At 37.2% G+C, this 20,041-nt stretch overlaps 1 protein-coding gene across 1 annotated transcript in view; it reads right to left on the minus strand.

Annotated features, from left to right (window-relative positions):
* Positions 1 to 271: 271 nt before the first annotated feature.
* Positions 272 to 20,041, minus strand: part of LOC113499375 (homeobox protein Nkx-6.2) — a 44,466-nt gene continuing 24,696 nt past the window's right edge. Inside the window, exon 3 of the mRNA XM_026879842.1 lies at positions 272 to 1,213. Coding sequence (XP_026735643.1) covers positions 1,013 to 1,213 — 201 coding nt within the window. The 3' untranslated portion in view covers positions 272 to 1,012. The remainder of the gene's footprint in view (positions 1,214 to 20,041) is intronic.

The raw sequence follows: 20,041 nt of genomic DNA on the forward strand, positions 1-20,041 counted from the left end.
ACAACACTAACGACTTAAAAATAAAATACTTCGAGTTCAGAGAGCCTGGAACTAAATTACGAAAACATTCATTAAAATCGTTTTCGTGTTTCGTAAGAGGTAGGAAATAATTACTCGTTCACAAGGACATTTTAATAGTCTCATTGAAAACAATACCTTTTAATAATATTTCTGAAATGTTTTTAAATTAATAATACTTACCATTTTACGTTATTTAAGTATTATTTTATTTAAGTACTTATGTCAATAAATAAAACATTTAAGTATATTTACTTCTAAAGGAGTAGTGAGTTATTGTGACAACAAGGTTCAACACAGCTGAGGAGATCGGGGCTAGTATGACACTAACCTTCACAACACTTACTCTGGCACAAAATAATAATAATAATATATCGAGTTACGTTTAAAATAATACTAGGTTTTACTCGAAATATAAACTACTCACAGGAAATTGGCACCGGTATCAAGATTCATTCAATTTACAAGTTTATGCTCACAAAATACATGTAAAATCTAAAATTATCAATAAATTACTTATAATGTATCACATGACTACTTATACAATAAATATTTACAGATGTAAAGCTAATTATTTTTACATAGCGCTTACAGTATCCATTGACATGTCTTAAGTTTTAACAAACATTACGACTGTAAAAAGATTTGAATGACGAAAGTTCATAATAACCTGGTTACAAACTGCAACACCGATTTAAAACCATTTACAATAAGTTACGACGATTCATATCATAGTTTATAAGTTCGTTTGAGCCGACTCTCCCTAATTCCGCGTCACTTAGAAGTGGTAATACGCGAAATTGATCGGCTGGTCGTCGTCGACACTGACGCTGTCACTGTTCACTTGGTCACTGTCACCACGCGGCTGGTGGGGCTGGTGGGGCTGGTGGTCGTGGTGGTGGCGGCGCGCGGGCCAGGCGGAGAGGTCGCAGGGCGCGTCCTCGGGGGCGGGGGGGTGGCAGGCGCGGGCGGGGAGCTCGCCCGGCGGGAGCGATCACTGGCGGTGCGGCAGCTGGTGGTGCATGTGGTGCAGCTCGAGGCGCGGCCTCTTGGCCTCCTCCTCGTCGCTGCACTCGTTCTCGTGCGGCTCCTGCTCGTCGCACTCCTCGCCCAGCTCCTCCTGCTTGCGCTTCGCGGTCGCCATCTCGGCGGCGTGCTTTTTCCTCCACTTCGTTCTTCTGTTTTGGAACCAGACCTGGGGAAGAAAATAAACGTTGTAAATGATGTAAAGGTTTACTCAGGCGTATTTAGCGGGTGTGCCCGACTAGTTCTGAATCCAACCAGAGTCCTTAATCATGAGCTGATGGGGCGAGGTCGCGAGTCGAACCAATAGTAACTATGAAAATAAAGGTTGTAGTTGTTTTGTGCTTTATTTAGTTGAAGAACATAGGACATGTTGATTACTTCATAGATGCCATGTCCATTGGACTGACTCATTTGAATATTGGTACAAGTCACAGGGTAAAGAAGTTCACAGAGCTTTTAAAAATGTTGATCATGTGGTATCTACATAAAGTAGAATGATATCCTCGCATTTTGAGAGTATTCCAAGTAAAAGCACATTTTAAACCCTCTTTATTCAGTAGACAGAAAGTCAAACACAGTCGGTCTGGCTGCAAGTCTGTACACAGTACATTCGCATGTTTGCTCGCCAGGCAAGCCAAATATAAAGAGAACAGCAAACAGTTTTCGTCTCCATGTGGACCTAATCTGCGCGGTCGACATCATAATGCCTCATTAAATACCGCCTTTAAAGTCGCATCACGAACTAGCGGCCATCCCGCTCGCACGCCCGCCAAGACTTGGAGGACGACAAAGACGGCGATAGTAGCCGTGTTCTACGGTAATTAAGGGTCGTTTTGCAAATTACACGGTACTTAACCAGCCATATAACGATCATTAATCACTGGTCTGGGGAGTGGGGTGTCTCTTTCTCCCTCGTTTAGGTTAATATGTGCCGTCCCTGTCGCGCGGGCGTACGGGCGCCCGACACGAGTTTAATTAGGTCATAAATACGTTTTCATGATTAGGCTGTAGGATGGTTGTCGATTTTACTGAAGGTTCGGTTATTCGGAGCAGATGTCGATGTCATTATAAGGGTATCATGGATGTACAAATTAGGTCTCGCTCGTTATGTTAACAACGGCACTTAATTGGAACAAATTTTAGTTGATTTTGGTACATCGATGTTATTTGGTGCTGAGAGTTCACGACGATTTAGTTACGAAACGGTTAGCTTTAACATTTTGAGGTATTTTAATTTCCGTTTGACTTTTTAGTTATTTGGTCATAAATATCTATTAGAACACAATTACAGATCCTACAATACTTTTGCTGTAAAATGTCTTGTAAAACTGTTTGAAACACAGGCGATTTATGTTCTACAACAATACAATGATGTCTATCAGTGATTGGCAGGCGACGCCGCAGCAATGTACTAGTCGTAAATACCTCTGAACAACTTTATAACACTTTGATTTATTGGAGTCTTAGCATGTTGACGGTGTATGGTAGAGCATATTTTGTTTCTTAGTTTGTAATAAGACTATTTTAATTTTGTATGAAAGGGATCGGTAAGTTTATTTTTTTGTTTCAATATCAAAGAACGAAGCGCGTATAGTTTAGAATTTAGATGCATAAATGGAACTTTGTCAGCCTACCCAATAAAATACGTGTATGATGTATTGTAGGTATACCTACTTTTATAAGAGTCCCTACATCATTTTAGTCTTAAAATACTAAAACTGGGAACAGATGTCCTAGACTTTGAGCACATTTCTAGAGTCCCATTTTTTAGGCAGAATTTTGTACTCAATCCTTCTACCTTAATACACAGTAATATCCCTAAATAATCCACAAAATTTACAAAACACAAACAAGGGAGGGAACAAAACAATATGGAAACTTCTTACTCAAAGGCTACAAACAACTATTTACACTATAAATAAGTCCAGATCCACATTTACGACAGTGCGACATTACATTAAGTTATAAAAATAAATCGGCCGACTCGATACAGCTGTAATAAAAAATATGCGACGGCAAAACAACACTATAGTAATATGTACGTATTATCATTGGACCATTTGGTTTTATATCGGCTCACTTGATGGCAGACTTATTTTATGACGCGACTCCGTTTGTCTTGACGCATGGCTTCACTCGCACAGCCGCTCACACTGAACTCTCATCTTGTCTGACTTACACTAGCTGGTGGATTGATTGCTAAAGTTTCATAGTAATGCCTGATTTACGATTAGGTGAGGCTTTTCTATTATTTTCGAAATTAATCTTTGGATTATAGAAAACTAGATTTTCACCCGCGACTTCGCCCGCGTCGAGGTCGGTTATATCGCGTTTCCAAGAGAACTCTTCAAAAGTCCGGGATAAAAACTATCCTACGTTCTTTCTCAAGGTAACTTTATCTCTGTACCAAATTTGATTAAAATCAGTTTAGTGGTTTAGACGTGAAAGCGTAACAGACAGACAGATAGACAGAGTTACTTTCACATTTATAATATTAAGTAAGGATACATTAAACCATAGCAAAATAAAAGCGATAAAAAGCTTATAAAATTGAATATAGGTACAGCTTTAAAATAATTATGTTTCATTTTAACAAACAGAACATAATTTCAATTCGTGTTTAAAGCCACGATGTTACAAAATATTAAATTTATATTCAATAGACGTGGAACAAAGGAAAATTCAAAACAAAATGCAGCCATCATAACCTTTTTCCTGTTTCATTCGGAGATAAAAGGAAGAGTCGAGACAATAACAAAATGTAGAGCTATTAAAAATCCAATCAGAGAGCTTCGGAACAAGGGAAAGATCGGGCGAAAACAGGCTTTGTAAATATCACTTTACCTATAAAATATTGCACTTTACCTTTTGACTCAAAATTCCTTGAGCCTGATTCATTTTTACATCGCTTAAGTAAAATAAACTTGTATGAACCATCGTAAATAATCGTCGTCTATATATAAAAAAATCATATCACGAAGACGAAACTAAAAGATTGAGCTTGTATAATGGCAGGGTATGATCTACGAGAGTGTACAGTAGGTACGCGGGCTCGGCAGCCTACAAGAGTTTACACGTCGTCCGACATAAGCTCATCAAGCATTTACGATCGTCCGACGACTCGCGACCCCTTCACATAATACCCTCACTTCTAATATTATTTTCCATTTTTCGTTCATACTTTTATACCCGTCTTACCCTCCGTACCATTCAATTACTTAAGTGTTTGCAGACAGACTACCGAGAATACACTCGTCTCTTTTCAACGTATGGTGAAAGTAGTTTGGTCTTGTTCGCTCGGGGTAGGGCCGGGTAATTATGTGAATAACTATTATTTTTCACAAGAGAGCTGGGTAATGGCTTGATAGGGATAATGGTGTTTCAGTAGCCATGTCGAATAAACAGCCGCCATGTTGTATACAGGTAATTAATTTGAATGAATCGATGTTTTTGTGTGGAGTAATTACGTATGTTGTTGTGAGACCAGTTCATGTGGAGATTAACGACTTTATGTAACAGATTACTATTATGTTAGTGGTTAGTTATACTATTTCTTAATGTTAAACTTAATGATATTGATTTATACTGCATGCTGGATAGTTCAACAGTAAATTACTATTATAACTTGAATACAAGTTAATTCGCTGCTCATTTGTTGCACAATTTGAGCATCTATTGTTTCTTTGTTACCAAAAGGTTGATTGAAACATAATGTGTTTTTTTAACTAATAAAAATCTATTCATTGCGGTACATATTTTTATACATCATGACTCTTGAGTACACCTCGCCCACTAGATGAGAGTCATTTATAGAGTGAATTGAAGTTCAAAAGATGTTTCATAGAAATACACCTACATTATTAAATGATGTAACGGTTTACTCACGCGTATTTATCGGGGTAGCCCGACTAGTTTCGAACCCAACCGGAGTCATTAAAGTTCGACTCGCGATCGCGCCGCGTCTGCTCATGATTAAGGACTCCGGTGGGGTCCACCACTAGTCGGGCTACCCCGATAAATACGCGTGAGTAAACCGTTACATCATTTAATAATGAATCATTCTCACGACAGTTACTATCAATACACCTACATATAAACAGAATTAAAATACTAAATATAATGGGAATAGTTAATATGTATTACTTTTTGGAGAAAGGCTTTTTAACTGAAATATGCTTCAGGGCAGGCTTTGACTATCTTAATAGACTGCAAATAAGACTGAATTGTTTTATTTTATAAACTACGTAGGTCTGGTAACATAGGCACATTTTGAACAGCACCTCCGATTACTACTAAGTCAAATGCATCTAGCAAAAACACGTAGTCTAAGATCCCGCCAGTGGCCGTCATTCCCCGCTTTAACAATACTCCGGTATCCACGTAAAACAGATGTAATCGAATGCGAGCACATTCAAGTAAATCCCTGACATCATTAGGCGTCTGTCGCAGTCATTTGTCACGGCCGACTTATCGCACCCTTTGCTCCAGTTAATAGTCGCTGCGATTTGTCGCGTCGCCGTCGCCTAATGTGTGCGGAACGTTCATCACACGTTTTTTTACTGTATTTAGCACTAATTGGTGTGATGATGGGGAGGGTTTCGGTGAAAAATTCTTGATGAGTTGTTTAAGAGGGATTTCCAATCAGAAATTGTAAAGAATATTTCATAAAGGCACGGTTTGACTGTAATCTATTAAGACTTACAGTTAAAGAATTTCTATAAAACCTATTATATTATTAACTTACTATATTTGTATTTGATGTAAGTACTAAAGGTAGTTGTAACCTGCTTGGTTTTCTAGATCTTACTATTGTATGAGTGATATTAATACGTTCACACACGGTGTGTAATCAATAAGAGATTGGGGTCAGTCTGGCGAGTAATAGAGAAATAATAATTATTAATAAGGCTTACGCTTCACTTGCGGTCATTAACTGGTGGCTGGCAGTTTGAAAGTGTGCGCCGTGAGCAATGAGATGTAGCGGTTCACAAAGGAAATATTTCCCGTGCTCTAAAAAAAAATTAACCTGAATTGCTCACCACTATGTTTTAAAGTGAAATTCTTGCAGTATGAAAGAGACAACGCTCTACACTAGAAAGAAAATACGCTTAATGTAGTACGCCGTCACCTTTATTCAGCTGCCTTTATACAGTTTTTCTATTAGATGTGGAAGGCGATCAAGCCCAGGTCACATTACCTAGTAGCTGTTTTTGCAGCTAGCATATTGACTAATACCATTTCAGGTATCCGTGAAGATACTTGTGAATAAAAAATGTGACTGAGTTAAGACGCTGCGATTTTTAGATTAATTACAAAATATTTGCGCCTCCGTGAATACCAAGAAAGAGAATTGAATAGTTTTGACGCCGTAAACGATAGTCAGTGGCAAAAGGTTTCAAATATAAGGTGTCTTGTAATAGATTCCTTCAACAGTCATATTTAGCTATATCTTGTTTATTTGTCCGTACGATGAGGAGAAAAAAAAAACTTTCTTTAATAACGCAATGGAATAATTTGAAGAAAAAAAAATGGATCCGTTGATAACAGTATTGACAATAAAACCGATGTTTGGAGTTAGCAAACTGTTGACTCGAAGAAACTTGTACATCTCCGTCCTGTATCAATTTAAATACACGCCAAAAACGCTACCGGTGGTAACTTAGTACTGTAACTGTAATTACAAGTTAACATTTAATCATACCTACCGATCTGAACACAGCTTAGCTATGCGCTTGCGCAACTAACTGCACACTCACACACTAATGTCCATCGTATTAGTTATCTCATTGCGAATTTTAGTTTCTTTTTTTATTGATGTACAAATTGTTAATTATTTGATAAAGTAGCATCGTACAAAAGTTTTCAATCTTAGATTTTTTAAATAAAACGATTTATTATTGAGTGCAGTGACAACCTTGAGGTTCTGTGCATCAGATTTGTATGCACGAGGTGCAGGTTCTATCAAAAAGTAAGCAAGGTACCAATGTGATTTTTTTCAAATTTATAAATATTTTGTTAATAAATTATAGACACCAATGTTAGGAAACCTGAACTCCAAATTTAGAATCTGAATTCACCAGCGAACAGTGAGCTAGCGTGGTTTACAAGGTATTCGGTATTATTTTTATGCTACTACTAGCTGTTGCCCGCGACTTCGTTCCCGTGGGTAGAAGAAGATATAAGTTATGATTTATACCCGTCCTGTTTTTTTTACATTTTCCATTGTATCTTCGCTCCTATTAGTCGCAGCGTGGTGGTTTATACCCTAAAGCCTTCCTCGATTAATGGTCTATTCAACACAAAAATATTTTTTCAATTTGGACCAGTAGTTCCTGAGATTAGCGCGTTCAAACAAACAAACAAACAAACTCTTCAGCTTTATATATTAGTATAGAGTATATATATAGAGTATAGATAAGTCTCCATTGGAGACTCTCCAACAATTTTATCTTGAATATACCAATATTACAGTATTTTGGAAACATATTTTGTCTCGCGTACGAAAAGCCAAAGTAATTGAAGACCGAACATTAAAACACATGTACATATGTACAACTAACGATGCTTGTTAATTGCCCGTTTAATCTTAATAGTTACTTAAATTGAACCGTACAGGTTAATTGCAGTTAATCACTCAATTATGGTACCTAACTGTATAACACAGTAAATACAAATCGTTTAATTTAAAATTGGAGTGAAATGTGAAGTTTATTTGTTGAATAAATTTACTGAAGCAAAAATATTTAATGTTATTTATTTCTGCGTTGATGTCATCGTGAACCGATTTGATACATTTCAAATTGTATAAAACTGTTATTATAGTTCGCTTACATAAAGAGTTCGCGATATCAAAAAGACCTATCAATAAAATCCATTCGGCCGCCCATACATTGCAGTTCCTATCTACACACAAATACAACATAGAGCTGAAACACCACCACAGGCCAATTTATTTTTTATCTTTATTTGCGCGAGATCGGACAGTCGTTTTGAAGAATTTGTGGCATCGGGTAAATTGGAATTGTGTGTTTGATCGATGGCTCGCCACTAATGGACGAGGGAAGGCAAACGCAGCCGATGCATTCTATTGATATGCAAACATTGTTTTTTGAATTGTTATTGGCTCTGTCATGCACTTTTATTTTTTATTCTGTGGGAGGACTTTTGTGCAATTTGCTAACAATGTTACTGAAAATATTGACTTTATAAACATTTGGCTTGAAATATGTAAACGAATTGAAAATTAAGTGAACAACATTTTAATCAACCCTTAGATGTAACAATCAGATTAAAAAGTAAAGGGATCTCATAAACAAAATAAAACGGAAACTTCATTATCCAAGTATCTATCCGCATGACGGCCATAAATCATAAAAGGATTAGAGGAAGCGAAGGCCGCTACAAATTTGGCGTTATTAAAAAAACTCATTTGCAAATTTTGAAAGACAAAGAGATATTAAAGCGATAAACTGAATTATCTTCAATTTGGCTCGTCCCCGGTGGGCTATGAGAAAAAATACACCCCTTTTTGTACAAACTTGAAGTGAAAATAAAATTTTTAATGTGGCGCGTTTAGCGGGGGCCGGCAGTAAAGTCGCGGGGGTGTCGTCCGCTCTATACAGATTATGTGCTCCAAGGCGCTGCGTGTTGGTGAGGAGCAGAGACTCGACACGCTGAGGAGATCGTTAGACATGTTGTACCCTCTCAACACGCGGCTGAGGGCGCTCACTCTGGGTGACATGTAAAGATACACCCTACATACTGATGGCTTTAAGATCTAGCAGGGCTAAATGCCTGAAACTTATATTGTTTATTAAATTGAGTGCTGAAAGTCGAGGACAAGGTAAATGTAAGATTAAAATTGACAAGCTAGAAACAAAAGCGTCAAATATTTAAACAGTAAAATATACCAACAATTTTTCGTACAATATTATAAAAGAAACTATTAAAACATCATAATAATGTAATTGTAAATCCAAAGTTAAATCACAAGAGAATTTTCCGAATTCAGCGCACGACACAAAAAAACTAATAGTTCAAAACACAAAGAGCCAAGTCAAGAAAGTTTGCAAATTAAGAAAATGTAATTAGTGCGGGAGCGGCCCCCGCCGACATAATTAAGGCGAATCTTGTTGTAATTTTGACATTTAATTTTTTCCCTCAGTCACCTCACCCTTATTAATTAATTTAGAAAAAGTGCCTTTAAAATTTAATCTATGCTTTTTCGGTGACAGTTCGTTTTTTTTTTTAGTTAATGAAATGGCAGAGATTTTTGATAGGAGACGAAGGCAAGTAATGGATTCAGCCTACCTTTATTATTAATTTGTGAGTTCCTTTCGAGATTTTTTTGTGTAATTAAAAAAGTTGGATCTTGTGTTTGTAAGTTTAAAATTGGAATGAGATTTTATTTTGGGGATTGGAGTGAGTTGTGTTTTTAGTTGTACCTTCATTTGTTTATCTAAAGAGGTGCTTCGTTAACGGGGTCAGGACGACCGCAGTAATCTGGGGAAATCTTAAATGTTTTCATTGTTTAAGGAATTTACACAAGACCCTGAAGTATATTTAATATTCAGGTCTTGAACATTGCTAAGAAACAAGTTCATCTATTCATTACACCAAGTTTATCTTACTTAAAAGTATTATAACTTGAATTATTCGTCTATTCGTCTCATTCTCAGTAAAATTCAACGAAAAACCTATCTCTATCTGTAAAGCACATACGTCACGGTCTCAATATCCTTATCTATCAACAAATTTAGAATTTTAAAGTAAGGGTGTGTGCACACGCGCCGTAATCCCTGTTATCACCATGTAAGCCGATCATCAGCGTGTTAGCCGTTTGTAACTCGCCACATTTGGGGGAATAAATTCAGCATAACCGAATAAAATCCGGGGAAATATAAAGTGATTTTGTGTTGCAGTGTTTTACGCGTGTTATAGTGTGGAATAAAATTTAGATATATTTTTTAAATTGCTTCACTGTATGTTATCTTGTTAAATTTTGTGCTGATATATTGAATTACAAATATAAATGGCGTTTGTGGTTACTCTGCGGTTATCACTGAGAAATTCTTGGTTCAGTGTGATTATTGCAAACATCTTTTTTTATTAAACTCTTTTGATGCCTTTTTACTGCTTTTGATATTACCTATTTTACCTACAACTGTTACAATTTAAATTAAAGTACAGTTTTCAATTACTTTTTACCAAATAATTACTTTAAAAACCTACTTTGAACATACAAGAGCATTGTAAAACCGTTTCGCCGGCTGCCCCCCCCACTCCCCCTTCCCCTGCCCCCAGCGCGTGTAATGACGCCGCCGATACAATCGCCGGAGCTTAGATGTCATTTAAATTTAAATTAAGGTATTACAGCGACGTTATGAGCCGTCGCCGGATTGCGAACGCGTTCACTCGTCTTATCGGCCGTCACCGATTGCGGGGGAATTTTAAATGATGTGTAACCAGCCTTATAATGGTTTAAACGCTTTGTTTGCCCACGAATTGGTAATACGATTCAGAGAGTTCAGTTAAATGTCTGCTTTAGTTAATACTAGGGTTAGTTTGTTTTGATTGCTTTATTTATGAAGGGTGTTGTGTTGGAGCTGTGTCAGGCTTTTGGGGGTGTGGCATTTAAATGTCTGTTTTACATTTTAAACATTCTTTATTTTGTAAGACGGTCTTATATCCTATATAAGAGAAACAGAAAAACGCTTTCGTTGATATATTTAATTTTGAATTTAATATCAGCTCATATTATTAAAGCTTGTATGTATGGTCCAATTAAGATTTATATTTGCTCTTGAACAAACCTAAACACCTTTAACTTCTTATAATCAAATGTATCCCCACCAAACAGTTACCAACAACATCAACATATATCATGCCACCACACCACCACTACCAACCACAGCCGACAAAAACATCATAAAACCTATAGCCAACATAAATAGTTTTTGCGAAAACATTCCGGCCTATCTTAACAAGGGAACAAACACTTCAATCACTCATTTGGCATCCAATAACGTCCTGAATCCCACAAAAACATTCTCCGGCGATCCCTCAATCCCCTGGCGAGGGCCCGATAAAACGGGATCAAGCCGGTACAAATTGAAAATCTCCTACATATGTATGTAAAGTATCGGCTTGTTTGTCAGGCAGCTCCGCCTGCTCGCTGCGAGAACAATGGCTTGTGTGCTGTTTACAATTATGTACGTGTGAGGACTTACTTATGTGGTTTAAGATGGAAAAATATAGACTCGAAATCTAAGATTGTTATTGGTGAGGTAAAGTCGTAGTTGCAAATCAAATGTATGAGCTTAAGCTTGCCAAGTGGTTTCATCGTAACTTAAACTTGAGTAAATTGATTGTAACTGTAAAGACATAAACGCGTCATTTTATTAGAAAGTATTTACTTGTAATTGGTTTTGTATCTTCATTCTTTTTCATAGAAAAATAAATAAATAAAAACGTACTAGAACTAAACAAACACAGAAGTAATCAACGCACCTCACAGTTATTATTTATGAAACATTTAATCCGCGCAATAAATTTACACGGATGCCAATATGGCGGCGTTTTTTGGCGCGAAAAAGAATCGTTCGCGGAAAGCAATGAGAGGCAGATTAGAGAGAGATAAGTCCCGGTTATTAATGGACCCGCGATACACACGACAAAATGGATAATAAATGGGTTCTGACCCCAGTATTTTTTGCCTAACAAATTTGTTAAACGTGACAGTCCGATACGTACGAGCCTTCCGATATTTTGCTAAAATACGCGATTGTTACACTGTTGAGCCCCCTGATATATGCGATTTATGTTTTTCTACCTGTACTGTTTTGAGTTGTGTATAAATTGTAAAAAAAGGCTATTTTCAATTTGAATGTACCTTTATATCTTAGCCAAAATGTTGCTCTCTTTGCCCACCACAAAACTACTTAATTTTCAGAGCGATCGAAATTTCCCGCAACCAATTTAAATAATTAATATATTAAGTATCCAATTGCTAGCATAAAAATAAACATACTTTTTTACGAATCATGTAGACGCAAAAAAAAAAGACTCTTACCCTAAAAAATGTTGACAATCCCCTCTCTCGTCTATTGATTTACAGGTAAGTACATGCCCTATATAAAATCTAGACAGGTTGTGTAACGCATCATAAACAGTTGACGATCACTGGGCAGGCACGCCGCAGTAGATCAACTCGCGTCGCCAACGACCGCGTGACGTCGACTCAGCGCTATTTTACGAGGGATTTACGCGACGTCCCAACTTGCTTACTGTGAGCTATCTGTCCTACTTTATTATATGTTATGATGGCGGATGGACGGTGTAAATAAGATCTATGTACGTATGACCAACCAAAGTCCTTAGTAGTAGAATATGTGCTTGTCTGTTTGATTCATGGAAAACAACATTTATATCTACGCTTGAGATTATTGATGGAAATAGACGAAACAGATTAGTCTTACGACATAGCCTTAGAGATTAGACATTAATCCTAGATTATCAAAACTTGAAATCCCAAAATATCTGCTTAATTTGAACTCGACATCAAAACTGTAACACAGATCACTACCCATTACCATACAATCACCGCTAAAACAAGTGACCGCGGTTAGAACGAGCGCATTATCCGGAGCATTTGAAGCGGTCCGAGCTGCCAGCTACATCGTATCGCGCTCAGCTCCAAGTTTTCCAATAACATCACTAACACGCGCATTACACTTCAAGCCAGTAATACTGAGCCTTTTATATTTTTATTTACTTAATGTTAAAATAGGATACATGCCTAAATATAATAATATAAATCTGTATAGTCAGTCAGATAGATTTTCAAGAAATATGGAATACATATTTTTCTTTGTATCACATCATTAAAAAAGCACTTAGTTTCTCACTGGGGGCTAAAAACATGACTTGCTACTAAAAAGCGTACTGGCAAGTGACGTCACACGAGTTTTTTATCATTGTACCTCCTCAATTTTTTATAAGATTTAATAAAATACGTAATACCTACGTAAACAGATATTTTTTAAGGTTTAATTTACTAGATATTATCGATAGATGTAAGAAAATGTAAGTCGTACAACTTTCTTGGCCCGCAGTATACGAGGACTGGACACGAGCGCCGTTTACCAAGTTATAGTGACGGCACTTTAGTGAAGCGAGTGCCACACCTACAATATAAAACTATTCGTAATCTTTGAAACACTGTCCTTCTTTCAAGTCGTGCTAATGTCCTATTCAATATCTGATCAGGTTAACTATATATAAAATATGCATTCTTTTCAAAATTTTCTGAAGTAGGTACTAATACCTATAGGCTGTCCATGTTGGAAATATTTTCATATATCGAATGATGCATAAATATAACGAGGTAAGGCAGCAAATAGGTAACTATTTCGATTAAAGAATGTCTGTATCTTTTCATGCTTTTTAAATAATAGCACCACTATCTACATAAATCTGAAAGTACTACTATAATACAAAATGTACTAAATAATATCTGTAGAGTCCCCAAACAAGGCAATCTAATACCAATCTAGGAAAACTTGAGGAAAACCCGGCGTGTACATGAGTAAGAGCATGAAAACCCGATGAGCCATCATATCGATATTACCGCCGACTCGATTCCATTCGCTCGGCAATCGATTCATGAATACATATCGATACTGCCGAGAGCCGCTCGCTGCTATAATGAATACTTCTCACTGATTACTTCTGTTTAGCTGTGTTTTAGATAAGGGAGAGGGTTGGGTGAGCTAGACTTTTGATGACGTGTAAAAGACAAAGGAGTTTAGTCTAGAGTCCTAGATTTTTAAGAAGATGTTCAGAACTAAAAGGCCTATAGAACTTAGGGATGTACCTAATAAAATATGTTATAGCATAAGATAAGAATTCTTTAAAGAAATTCAGAATCTCAATAAATCGCTGACAGTATTAGACATGGTGAAGGCTTTGGAGATAGTCAACAATGAAAAACTATTTTGATAACAAACCACTAATCAGTTAAAATATCCCTGCTAATATAATTCCGTTTTATGTAAGACAACAAAATCTTAAACATTTCCATTTACGTCAAAAGGAAAAAGCAATAATTCTGATATAAAAACCGAAAGTATAGTATGTGAATAAACTTTTATATCACCGAATACATCAAAACAAATCCGCGACATCACAGAACATACTAGAACAGCTAGTACGTACTAAGTAAAGTCGGCCCGATACATTGCCGATAATATAACGATAATAAAACGATACGTATGCGGCAACCATCCTCTTTTATTATTATTCCCGCATATTGACTTTGCGTTGTCTATCCTGTGTAAGGAGGGCTACACATGTACTGGCCGAATCGATGGCTAATGTGTTTAAGATGGGCGCCGCGTGTGCCGCTCGTGTTGCCGCGCTAATGTTACACGAGGAGAGCCTTGTATCATACACTAGCTTATATTAACTGTGTTTATATTTGAGGTCTTTCATTGAAATTATCGAGGTTTGTTTGGGTATGGTTTTGTAAAAACGTTTGGAGAAAAAACATGTGGTTCTAGTCTACACAGAGTTAGGTTTAATGAAAATTTAAGTAAACTTTGTATAATAAAGATAATGTGAAAAATTATGAAGTCAAAACTTAGGTCCATCATAAACGTTTTATTTAAACCTTTGATATCTCAAACGGCAGCAGGTACCATTGATTCAATATCTAGTGATAGTTTTATCTCGACGCTGGTACAGACGAGTGACGCAGTAACATTTGTAGACGGTACAATATCTTGCTCGCGACGCGAAGCTGCTCTTCTCACTCAATGCAAGACAGGAAAACCATGGAGTCGAAAGTGGATAATTTTTGGCACATAATAGGAATGCTAGGCTAGCAAACATTTTTGGAGTAAGCGGCAAAAATAGATCAATTTGAAAAGTAATAGATCGATTTTACTTTTTTTAAATGACCTATACCGTAGAATCTTATCGAGTTGACTCTTAAATCTTCAAGTGGCCAGTAATAGGTTCAAATCTTTTCCTGTTACGTGATGGGCAGGCAGAATGGGCAGGCTTTATTACAATATGTATAGGTTATATAAAAATGAAGAGTCTTCGCCTCCATAGTTTTCGTTTGCGATGGCAGCGCGGCGCGGCGCCTGCTATGAATAATGTTCTATCGATTGTATGGACCGCACCCGGCACTACCCGACACCACCTCAGCACTACCCTGGCGCTCCTGCACTACCCATACTGGCTGCAACTGCTCTTGATACAAGCATATTAATGTTGTTAGATCTCTATATTTCATAGACGAAGATAGAAACAATAGAAACGTAAACTTATAAAATGGCAGAAATCTCAGCTTTTTAGGCTACCATTTGATATCCAAAGGGCAATTGCATAGTTTTAATAGTACCAATTTTTACTCATTTTTAATTCAAGGATAAAATAATTGACAAGCGTCGCAAACCAATTCTTCTTGTAACCAATTTAATATATGTAGGTAGCAATCATTCGGGCATACATAAGGTCAGTTCCCAAGCTGTCAGATTAATCGATGAGATCCGTCGCGGACAAGTGCGGCCGTGTGTAACTGTGTAGCGTGTAGCGACTCACACGCTGTCATAGGTAAGGCTGATCATAATGATTCACGGAGAGGTGCGCGCGCGCAGCCCATACGAGTCAATTAGAAATATTAATGTTGATGATTAAAGATGTAATGTGTTTAATGTTACGCCGTTACCGTTTAATGAATAGATACAGATTGAGATAAAAACTAGTGCCAAGAGTTATTTTTTGTCGGTTAGTCGACGGACTGATTGTGAGGTCTCTATATCAACACTAATGATATAAATGCGAAAATAGCCGTCTGCGTATTTATCCGTTATGTTTCAAATTGAGTCCAAGTAATAAAATTTTGATGTAATGTTTTACGAAGTTGGTTTGAAGCCCATGGATTGAAACAACATAGTTTCATTCCATACTCTAACAATTTCTGTTACTCATTCCTTAGGACGCCTATCATGTGCAATCAAAATACAATAGTACAATAGGTAGGTAGCAGTACAATAGTACATTAACTTTAAATCCACAAAATCAAAGCCGCTTCAAGTGCGCCCCTGGCAGGCTTGTCTAAAGAAGCCGCTAAGGCATGTAGTACACGCATTAAGCTGCGGCGTCTTATCTCCATCGCTTGCTGCCACTGGAGCCGACTTAAATACTCATTACTGTGTCTAATGTCATTAATGAAATCGTCGGCCGCTACCGAACGATATTCCGCCCTGTCACCCGCCATCATTACCATTTTGACACGACAATCGAACATGAACACGGTCGTGTACACCTAGCCTAACTGCACGCTAACGGGAAAAACCAAATCTCACCTTAACATTTGTAATTAAAGTTTAAATTAGATTGTGAGGCTTAGAGAGTTTTCTGAATCATGTAAGACGTTTTAAATTTCGGCGGCAATTAATTTTGATCTGTTCTCACAAGAGTTTAAGGTTTAATTTGGGTTGCTAATGTTGTCGGAGATAATTATCGGCGTTATTCCGATGAGGCGGTCGGTCGCTTTCATTTGTCAGGGCTGTCGCTGTGACGGACGGACGGACAGATTGTCCATGTTTAGCCAGTGATATATTAAACCGATGGACAGATAAGACCGCTACCATTATTGGCGGATAGTTAATTTCCTTCGTTTAGACATCGGTGTTAAGATAAAGTTAATTGATTTTTGTTTGTTACGTTTTTTATGTGATAATCAGGTCTCCGGCGCGATAGTGTCTGTGACCGGCGGAATGTGGTACTGGAATGCTAATACTTTTGATCTATTACGAATAAGACTTAGTATGGCCTGAGTGACCATAGACCAAGACTTATTTGTCTTGTTCGATGAAGTTATTTCTTACTTGGAGTAATGTTTCTAACCCCCTTTACCGAAACGGAGCTTAAGTTCAATGTTGCTAGTGTTGCTACTTAATAATTGTAATAACAATCGCCTTCTCACGCCAATCAATTCCATTCTTTAGTTTCAAGGTTATCTAGAAAACAAGTTTAGTGAGATATCACTATCAACAAGAGGCAAAAAAGGGCCGCAATGCCAAAAAAAAAGCGCTTTTATTGCAACTTTTGCTCTGGACACTGGTTTCCTTGTAATACATTTGAAAGTAAATACTACAATAATACCCAGTAATAATGTTCTATCGAAGAAGTTTCCTCCCATAGACGAAGCAGTAGCAACACTTCGCCTACATTTTATGACTCCAATCAAATCTCTCCGGTATTAAGACAATATCACCCTTTGACAAACACGGTCGATTTGAATAACCCAATTAAATTAAGTGCGACATTGTAAAAACATCCTAATGAACAGGCCAGGGTATCAGAGGGGGGGGGGAGAGCGGGGCAGGGGGGGTCGGATTAATGGCGTGCCGCGGTTTCAGTTATTGCAACATTAATTATAATATTAATTATTAGCTAACTCGTGTACCCTTAAGGGACCGCCGCAATGTAACGATAGCACAAACTTCCCAATTTATCTGTATTTATTTAATTAATTATTCCAATACAATTAATTGCGTGGATTTTTTATGTGTAGTCCGAAATACAGTAAACATTCATTATTATTCCGTTAATGTTAGTTACCAAATAGTTTTGTTTTGATTAAAGTTCTTGAAGCTAAGCTTTACCAGTAAAAACCATTTATGGTTTTTATACCTATGAATTTCACTGCGTTATATCTACATAATAGAATAAAATAAATAGAATAAATTACTCTCAAAAATATCATTGTTTTACTTAAGAATATTCCACCTTTCCTCGTTTGAGCTGAGAAATAGAACGTCGCCGGGGCCCGGCTCAGACTTAAGTAACCAATAACAAATAAATTACATTACGAAATCAATGAAAATTTAATTATATTCTACCAATAAAAGCCAACAAAATCTGTCCGATCAACAGTAATTGCTCTGCGGACGGTACTTTAAACTGGCACATAAGCTCGAAGACGCGGGCGACATCTGTCGACGTAATTGAAGGATTAGGCAGATAATTGAAACTGTGTGAACGAGACAGACGTACCAGTCCACACACGCGCGAGGGAGACGGATGGAGCCACTCAACACCGTCTCAAAACGGAACGGTTAACAACGTGTCTTCTTGTATATTGTATTATCTTACGTTTTATGCCCTATTAATCTTGCTCGACTGTGGATCGGTGGCTCGTCATTCAATACCGCGTTCTATTCGGTCGCGTTAGAGTTCACTTTAGTTTGCGTTTAGTGTATGTATAGGGTGTTCGGAGCAATAAATAATTGTTTGTTCGCGTAAAACTGTAGTGCCGTTTGTACGAAGCCGGGGATCGTTTTATTTGGCGACGTTTAAGGTAATCTGGGATAACGAGGCGCCCGCGACTGCGACGGATCTGCTCGTAAACACGTTGTCAAAACTGACTGATTGTGTGTTTGTGCGCCCTAAGTGTTTGACTAGAGAATCGTAAGAACGGAACATTTATAACTCGCTAAGCGTGATTAACGTGACGACTCACATTCTTTTGTTTTGAGTTGATCCGACTACCTCTTGGATGAAGAGAAAACATTTTTTTCCCGCAATAGAAAGTTTCCTACTTCGTCTAGGACCACATAAATACGATTACACCATTAAATCCATTGATTTCTTTTATACAACTGAAAAGCTTAGCTCAAAATTAAACTTTTATCCTCAATTTACATGCAGTTGACATCTCCATGGGCATTCCTATTCCGATACAGATAATCCAATCAACGTGTAGTAAAATTAATCGAATGCTAAGTCGATATCATGCGTAGTCGACCGACTATAACCACAATAACCGATTAGCCGGAAACGATCCGTCCGTGACTGCTGACAAATGTTAATTAAAAATTATAATTATTGACGCTTATATCGGTACTATTGGATATATATAATTGGATTCTTTATCGACGTATGTGTATCTTTATAAGGTGGTGAGCAAATATTTACACGGTGTGCTCGTATTGAGAGCAAATGGGGCGTGGGATGCAGGTAATTGGTTATGAGTATTGAGTGGTGATTGTGTGTGGGTTTTAAAATAATTACTGGTATTTTGATTAAAGTGGCGTTTGAAATCCTGTGCGGATTTCTACTGTTACATTTGTATGGAATTTCTGTCCCAAAAGGGAGCTGTTGAAAATAGAGTGTATTTTAAAATATGTACACTTTTTATTTAAGCCATCTTTTGCTACCAAATATATTACGTTAAATCTGTAACCTAATTGTAAGTCCTCTTATAAAAAAGGTTTTTTTTTTGCATCAATAAACTACTTTATTTTTATTCCAAACAAGACTTAACACCGGAATTTAATAAAGGTATTAAAATATAGGGCACTCAAATAAAATAGCCTACTTTAAAATCGTATTTTTTTCTAAAATCGTAATCTCTACAACCAAGTTGCAGTCTCTACAACCTCACATTAAACAACAACCTCTGTTCCCGCGCCCCGCAATAATAAGGAGCGCAGTGATTGATACGACGGATCGCGTCGACACGCCATTTGCATTTTTATGGGCGCCGCCCTACGCCGCCGCCCGCCCACACCCAGTCTTGTATGTGATAATCATTCTGTAGTCTGCCTTATGTAGTGCACGTTTACACAATTATTGAATCTTATGTGGGTAGTTTGTTTTGAAATAATTTGGAAGGAAACTTTCTTTTACCGCAAAGGGTATGTAGACTAATCGAATATGTAGAAGTAACGTGGCAGACTTATTTAACACAAAGTAAAGAGTAATCTGGAAAGTCTTAAGTGTAAGATTTTATGACATAATTAAGTAATCAACACCTAGCAACTCGATAACGAAAGTTAAAATGTTTTAAAGTATTTTTAATTTAAGAAACTTGACTAAATGTTGATACGATACCATTCCCATACTCTGATGATTTGTACCACTTTGACCAAAATGAGCATCCGATGCCTGAATAAATATCATTACCCAATAATTATTGAAG

Source organism: Trichoplusia ni, chromosome 12, assembly GCF_003590095.1.
Source record: "Trichoplusia ni isolate ovarian cell line Hi5 chromosome 12, tn1, whole genome shotgun sequence".
Taxonomy (NCBI): domain Eukaryota; kingdom Metazoa; phylum Arthropoda; class Insecta; order Lepidoptera; family Noctuidae; genus Trichoplusia; species Trichoplusia ni.